The sequence below is a fragment of the Sander vitreus genome, chromosome 18 (assembly GCF_031162955.1).
Source record: "Sander vitreus isolate 19-12246 chromosome 18, sanVit1, whole genome shotgun sequence".
Classification (NCBI taxonomy): domain Eukaryota; kingdom Metazoa; phylum Chordata; class Actinopteri; order Perciformes; family Percidae; genus Sander; species Sander vitreus.
In genome coordinates, this window is record NC_135872.1 from 26,150,084 (window position 1) to 26,158,155 (window position 8,072).

Below are 8,072 nucleotides of genomic sequence, written 5' to 3' on the forward strand. Positions count from 1 at the left end.
TTACATACTTTAAAATGTGTCTAGACTTTAAGTAAATGTAACCAGTAACTATAGCTGCCAGATAAATAAAGTGGAGTTAGTCAAGTCGTATCAATTCAAGTCCATTTTATTTATGACAAATATCACAAATCCAAATTTGCCTCAAGGGGCTTTACAATATGTACAGCATGCAACACCCTCTGTCCTTAGACCCTCGGTTCAGAAAAGGAAAAATTCTCCAAAAAACACCCTTTAACAGGGAAAAATAGAAACCTCAGGAGGACCAACTGAGTAGGGATCCCTCTCCCTTGACGGGCAGACATGCAAAAGATGTCATGTGTAAAGATTAGAAGAATCTGAATTCAAATGGAGTAGAAGTATAATGTAGCATATACTAAAAATGATCAGGTAAATTATCTCAAAAAAATAAAGTACCTCAAAATTGCACTAAAGTCTACTAAATAACAGACAAAAGGGTTAGCAGACACCAGGCCTTGAGCAATTTAAGCTCCTTCTGCTCTGCTGGCCAACAGCTTGCCCAGTTCTTGTTACTGCGATACACCTGGATGTGGGTGGTAAGGATTACAGAGATGCTTTGAGACAGATAGCTAGGCTCAGGCTTTCTGGGATTCTATGATGCTGTGATGACCCCCTATCTGAGAGTGCAGTTTTTTATAAACTCTTTAAATCCTGGGGAGAGTCAATAAGCCAGCTTGTTTTCAGCAAAGGCCTGTCTAACATTTACACAGTTGCATTCAGTGTCTGAAATCTATCTATCAGTGAAAATAAAGTCACTGCCAAGAATAAGTACCACAGCCATACAGTATATGTTTAGTAGTGTTCCAGCTTGTTTTAGCCTGCATTTTGTGCACTTGATACTGTTCCTATTTGAATCTGCACACATGTTGATGATAAGCTTCCAGTTCCTTTTACCAATGACACCTGCTTTTCTTCTATTCTTATTCAACTATTTCTCAGAGGAATCTTTGTCTATTTCTCCCATTTTAATTTTCAGTCTAGTTGAACCACTGTATACCATGTATGAAACATTTCCCAATTTGCTGTTAAGAGATCAGACAAGAGGACTACACTGTCACTATGACGTAAAAGGTATGACAAAGTGACTAGTGTAAATGGAATTCACAGTTACAGAGAAATTATCCTGTCTTCAATAACTCTTGGCACAGAACTGGCAACACTTACAGTAAATGCTACGAATGAGTTTCCGTGTGTGTGTGTGTGTGTGTGTGTGTGTGTGTGTGTGTGTGTGTGTGTGTGTGTGTGTGTGTGTGTGTGTGTGTGTGTGTGTGTGTGTGTGTGTGTGTGTGTGTGTGTGTAGTGTCTCAAAGTAAGTTGGACATGTCTGGCAAAAGAGAAAACACAGTTGTTTATATCTTAAGTGAACCCACAGCACAGTGGATAAGGCTAAAAACACCACCTGATAAACATGGCTCTGAATTACCTTATGAGCTTAAAGTCTTACATGCAAATGCCTGTTTGTGTGTGTGTGTGTGTGTGTGTGTGTGTGTGTGTGTGTGTGTGTGTGTGTGTGTGTGTGTGACTGTACTGTATGTGTGTGTGTGTGTGTGTGTGTGTGTGTGTGTGTGTGTGTGTGCGTGCGTGCGTGCGTGCGTGCGTGCGTGTGTGTGTGTGTGTGTGTGTGTGTGTTGATGCACTTAACGTAACCATATGTGCGTACTGAAGGAGAGAGAGGGAAGAAACACCCCAATCCGTCTTATCTTTTCAGCTTCTTACGATCACAAGCCTTGGTAGGTAGTCAGTACACTCAACAGGTTGCAGGTGTCGGCTGTGTCCCTGTACTGTTTGACTACAACATTCTGAGGAGAGAGCATACAAATAATTGAAGAAATTTAAGTCAACTGGCACGTGGAGGATTGGACTGCCAACAAAAGAGCATTGTTGAAGGATCCTAAAAGACCTTGTCTAACCAAATACACACATCCTTACCGATGGATATACACTTTGGCTTTCACTTTTTCTCCTGACCAATTTTTCTTCAGAGAAAGAGATCTTTCAAGGTTTTCTTGTATCACCTTTGAATGCAATAATGGGCTCCTCTCCATCCAAAGGAAAGTTATTTTCAAAGCCAGAACCTCCTGGACCTCAAAAGGCTCCACAGGCTGTGGCACCACAAGACAGTGTTGATTCTAGACCTGAAGAGGAGAAGAGCAAATGTTTCGAGACCGACGAGAAAGAAAATGAACTTCCTCTACCCACTGAAGAAGAACATCCTACGGAAGAGACTATGTGGTCTCAATTGGCCCCTGATACAGGCGCCCAAAACACAGATGACGTTAAAGAAACAGAGGTAAATGTGATGCCCCAAGAAAACGTCAATGAGGTTATACAAACAGATAAGATTAAAAAGATGGAGAAAAGAAAGAAAAATAAAGGCAAGGGAAGGTCCAACAAAAAGCAAAGAAAAGCCTCTATTTTACAGACAAAGCTAGACTTCCCACCACACATGGTGAGGTCTCACCAGGCAGCCTATGCCTTTCTGAACCCGAACATCTCCAAATATGAGACCCTGTTGGGCCTGCTGGACCAGGCCGCCCAGACACAGCTGTCCCTCCAGCCCACAATGTCTGCTTTGGTGTTTCGCTTCGAGGAAATCAACCAGGCCCTAGAGGAGATGGCTGAGGAGGGGGAGCATATGTTGAAGGAGCATGAGGACTACATGGCCTTGCCTTCTGGAATGATAGGCCCAGTTGTTATGCCAGCTAAACCTAGGACTGACACATCCAACCCCCCTTATCCACCTCCAGATCTGTTACAGCAACTGCTCCAGCATTCAACAGAGAAAATGAGGCATGTGGGGGGCTCGGTCCAGGCACTGAGTGACACCACGCTTAAGGAGGCAGTTGAGTACTTTTCTTCCCTCTCTAACCTACTGGTTGAGAAGCTGCAGGCCAAGAAGGCAGCAGAGCAGAGGATGGCTCAAGTGCTGTCACGGGTGGAGGAGGCTGCCATAAGGAAGTCTAACCCAGAGGATTTGGCATTGCACAGTGAAGACAGCGGTTTCGGGGGAGAAAATGAGAGTCTGACAGGGTCTGAGAGGCACCGCCGCCACCGTGGGAGTGCTAGCTCTGGAAGTTGTGGATCTGGAATCAACATTCGTGGTGCATTAGATACTCTGGCCAGCAATTTACCCAACCTGGTAGGCTATAATGAAGATGAAGAAGAGGAGGAGGATGATGATGATGAAGATTATGAGGATGATGAAGGTGATAAGCCTGAAAGAAAGAGGTCAAACTCTGCCCCACCAGATCCCAGTCAAGCTTTTCTTTTCATGTGTGCAAATTACGTGCAGGATTGGCAGCCTACGGTCAAACGACCCATGACTGCTGTCACTGCAACCAAACCTGATCACTCTTCATCCACCAGGTGTGTAAACATTATAATAGACCTTCAAAATGGCCAGAGGAACTTGGATCAACAAATGAGAAAGATGTCTGAAATCCGAGGAAAGAAAGAGTTAGCAGGACCTCATTATAACCTGTATAGAGCTGGACTAAGGAGGCATTCAGTAAGTGGATCAGCAGGTGCACAAAAAGGCCCCTTCAGAACAAATCAATCACCTGATTCCTTACCAATGTTGGCACCCCAACCACCCAAGCACCACTCTGTCAGAAGGCTGATAAATACATTTAGCCAGGGGGTTGATGGTCGACCAGGGCAGAGCCTTGATAATATTCCACCTCATATCAGGAGGCCCAGGAAAAGTATTGAGGGGGGAATAGTCATCAATGGCAACAGTAACAACAGTTGGCCTGAGGGCAGGGATGACCTGGATGTAGACAACCTACCACCTCCACCCCCAGAGGTTCTGATGGACAATTCCTTCCAGAGTATTGAGGACATACCAAGAAATAAAGAAGGGTCACAGGAAGATTCAGCTGTGAGTCTCCCAATAATAAACCAAAAGAACGGAGTCTCCCAGCGTCTTAAGGCATCGGTGCACAATGTGGATGTGCTGCCAAACCGGACCACCGTAAGGCCGAGCACAATCAGTATCTTGTCTGCCTGTCATGTCAGGCAGGATGCTGTTGTGGGGACACAAGATGCAGAGCAGCAAACAGAAACTGATCTGGATCCAGAAATGGAGAAGGTTAACTTGCTCTACCAACAGGCACGTAAGATGATTCACCTGCGCAATGCAGGAGAATCTCCTGACAAGACAGATAATACAGAATCAAGCAGCAGAGGGCCACCCCTTCAATCTAGAATGGGCCGGAGATTTGGAAGCAATGAATTATATGAGGGTGAGATGTCCTCTTACAGCCTGCCGGTGACAGCACCGCCTGTCTCTAGAGTCCGCTTACCACCATCTTGTCCTTCTGTGTGCCACAAATTTCCAAGCCCTCCTGCGTTCCGACCTCAGTCCACATCTAGACCCTCATCTCGCCCAAGTTCTCCAAGAAAGGTAACACGTGCCACAGATAACTGCACTGAAGAGATCATTCCATCTGTGTCCTTTCACGATGCCCGCTCAGTCTTCTGTGGAAAGGACTCTCAGACCTGCATAGCCACTGGTAGTTCTGTACTTCCCAAATTATGGGGAGAGGCCTCCCGGGGCAGACTCCCCATGAGAGGGATAGACAACTCTACCCGCCGCACCCAATCAGAACAGAGGCCTAGTGTGACTTCCTATTCAGAATTTTCCAAAGATGGCTGTTCAGCCTCTACCCTGGCCAAGGGGAACCAGCCTGTAAACACAAAATATAGGTAAGTAATATCACAAAATTGAGACTAACCTTGTTGATCTTTGCATCTGCTTTATTGCTAATAAAATAAAGGACTTGACTGAGTACTTACCAATACCATAAATTAAAGTCTTTATTTGAGTTTTCAGGCCGCTATTAGAAACTATTAAAAGCTGATATACATAACTTTTTTATATTCTTCTAAAACATGACTATTCCATAGGTTTCCACGTAGCTAAAGGTCTGTTACTCTATAAAACATTGACAGAATTTGAAACTAAGTAAGGGTTAGATCATATTAGGGTATTATAAGTGTAACTAAAGCACTCAATTAGGTTAGTTTGAACTTTGATGGTTGTTTACATTGAGTCAGGAGCCATATGTGTGGATTCAAGAGTCAAGAGCCATCTGTGAGGATTCAATCAACTGCCTTGATTACTGTTTAAGCCCATGACATCAGCTCGTCTGACCATTTGCATTCCCAGCAGACACAAAACAGATCTGGTACCACACAACTGGTTCAACTTGTATGTGCTACACCAGATGTCCTTTTTTGGGGGGTGGGCGGCTTTCTTTATTAGATAGTAGAAAAGACAGATGGGTAATGGGGGAGAGAGACAGGACAACGCGAAGCAAAGGGCCACAGGTCAGACTTGAACCAGGGCCGCTGCAAATGACTCAGCCCACATGAGGCGCACACTCCACTGGGCGAGCCAGAGGCCACCCCCAAATGGCCTTCTTTATTTGTAAAATAGTGCTTAAATGTTTCAATAACATACATACATACACATACTACATTATAACTTGTCTTTCCTAATCAAGTTTTGATAGTTGTGAGACAAGGCATCTTGTCATAGTAATTGTATCATAAATCATTTGTTGACTGCATATTTGAAATATCATTTGGTCAAGCCTGAATCATACCTTTAACTTATGTTGTAAGAAAATCAAACTGTATAAAGAGCATTAAACAACATGTACATACATATTGTAACAATACTCTGTTACCAACAAATAATTATCTTTAGTACAAAAAGGACTTTGATGTAGCATTTCTGCCCTTTCAAATGATCTGAAACTGAAAGCATTCAGCAGTTCCTTAAGGCAAAATGACGAACTGAATCTTCTGAACATGTAGGAAGATGACGAGAACCAGAGACAGAATTGAACTGTCAATTTCCAATTTGTTATATGTAACACGTTTTTTTTAAATGATTTATTAGGTGAAAGTGGCTTCGTACAAACAGGTGTAGCAACAACAAAAGACGGGATGAGACATATCCTCTGCAGTTGAAGGGAGAATAGGGTAGGGATTTTGGATGGAAACAGCTAATATACATCCACAAAAAAAAAAAAGTAAAGTGTTTATACACTCCAGAAACTACTGGTCAGCAGCACACGCAAACCAAACAGAAGAGGGGTAACCCCAAAACCATTTCAAGATGGGGTAGAGGCATGGCTGGATTACCCAGTGTTCAAAACTGGCACCTGCCCCTAAATCCCTGGGACTAAGTCCCATGTTTACTTTGTCAATTAGCTGCACACAGTCTTAGTAATTACAATTTGTATCACTAGGGTACACTATCAACTAAGGTATTATAACTTAAACTGATAGTACAGTTACATAGTAATGCACTTCCATGAAGCTGGAGCAGGAACATGTGAGAGACAAATTTAAAAGAGAACTGTCAAAATCAATACAGAAAAGACAAAGATATCACAACTTTTAGTCATAGTATAGGTCAAGGTCCAAAAACAATGGATCATACACTTCATAAGGCACTGCCTGGCCCAGCCCTGCGTAGCAGAGATAGTTCAGGAGTCTGCTATATCTTATCATTTTAAAATCTATGATTTATATCTTTGTAGATCTTTCTTCTGAAGAGATTAACAGTAGACATTTAGTCACTCTGCTTCTATCACAACGTGTTTGGACACCGGCAATAAAAGTTTCTTCAAACATTGTATCTCTAATTTAACCTACAGTCACAGTGCCCAGTTATATGTTACTAGCTCACCTCCTCCCTCTGGAGAAACCACTTGGCCTAATTCAGATTGGATTAGCCCTCCCACCCCACTCTCCACCTATGCGGTCAATTGAGCTCCTAGGAGCTCCACATAATCCACTCATGTACTAAAACTCCTTTGCCCCTCCTTTCTTGCTCTCCTATAGGCCGGGCAGCCCTCTGATAACAGGAGACGATGCCCAGTTGGATCCAAGTGCTGCTGTGACAACAGCCTAGTGCCCAGTTGTGATTGGGCTGCGTTGCTAAAGTAAAATACAAGGTGGAAAGGGAATGAAGAAAGGGATTATGGATTAGCAGGATTCTGAGGTTTAGAACCTTTCTCTTTTCTTTTCTTTTTTTCTTGTCTTTCCTTTCATGGAGAGGTTTGTTCTGAGAGTGGGTGATACATTTATAATATTAATTCAAGTGGTTGGTAAGGACCTGAACATTTCTCTTAGATTGACTTCTGAAAGGTCTGTCAGAATTTGTCTGTATCAGTTTTTAGAAGATCATATGTAATCTTAATGTACTGTACATGTTGACTCTATAATCTACCTTGAATTTGTTTGACGTTAAAGATAAATGTACACATGTTGTTATGGTAGCCATTGTCACCCCCAAATGTCCTTTCAGATCACTGTTGAACCTCAGAGCTGGAAGAAAAATGTGGGATTTGGGGGTGCTTTTAGCTGCTATAACAAAATCAAAGAGTACCCCTCTAATTTATATAATAATCTGAAAGTGTTTTTGTATGTATTCTATTTTGTGTTTGGATGGTTTGTACTAGTTTCCCATCAGTGTTAACCATGTTTTGTACCTCAACTGTGTCCCAATAAAAAATAAAAAACATGTCTTATGTCTCTTCTTTAAAATGCTGTTTATGGAAATATTCAGGGTCTGTTATTCCCATAAACATGGTATCTCAGCAATATCCAGCCAGAATAGTACTAAATATAAGAAAAACCTGCCTTACTTTCTGTATTATTTAACTGAACTCTAAGTTGGGTTATATATATATATATATATATATATATATATTGAAGGATACAACTGACAGATCTATAGTAAGACCAGCCAAATCACTTGTTTAAGAGTCTGTCTATTATTATTGATGGTTGTATTATCTCCGAAAGCTCAAGCATAAAAAACTTTGGTGTGATTTGTGATCCTCGCCTGACATTCCTGTCTCACTGTAACACTGGCACTGGGCTCTCCCTCAGCCACGGCCACTACACAGTCTCCTCTCAATCAGTATCATCGTTCACTATCCCCAGCCTATTAGCACTCCTCACCTGTTGCCTGTTTGAACTCATTATTGTTGTCGTCGTTGTCTGGTCTCATCACTACAGGACTCCAGATGTCA

General features: G+C 42.4%; 1 protein-coding gene across 1 annotated transcript; it reads left to right on the forward strand.

Moving 5' to 3' along the window:
• Nucleotides 1–1,747: 1,747 nt before the first annotated feature.
• Nucleotides 1,748–7,558, forward strand: pcare2 (photoreceptor cilium actin regulator 2). Its single transcript, XM_078275306.1, has 2 exons — nucleotides 1,748–4,725; nucleotides 6,877–7,558. The coding sequence occupies exons 1-2, from the start codon at nucleotides 2,048–2,050 to the stop codon at nucleotides 6,944–6,946; spliced, it is 2,748 nt and encodes a 915-aa protein (XP_078131432.1). The 5' UTR covers nucleotides 1,748–2,047; the 3' UTR covers nucleotides 6,947–7,558.
• Nucleotides 7,559–8,072: the final 514 nt, after the last annotated feature.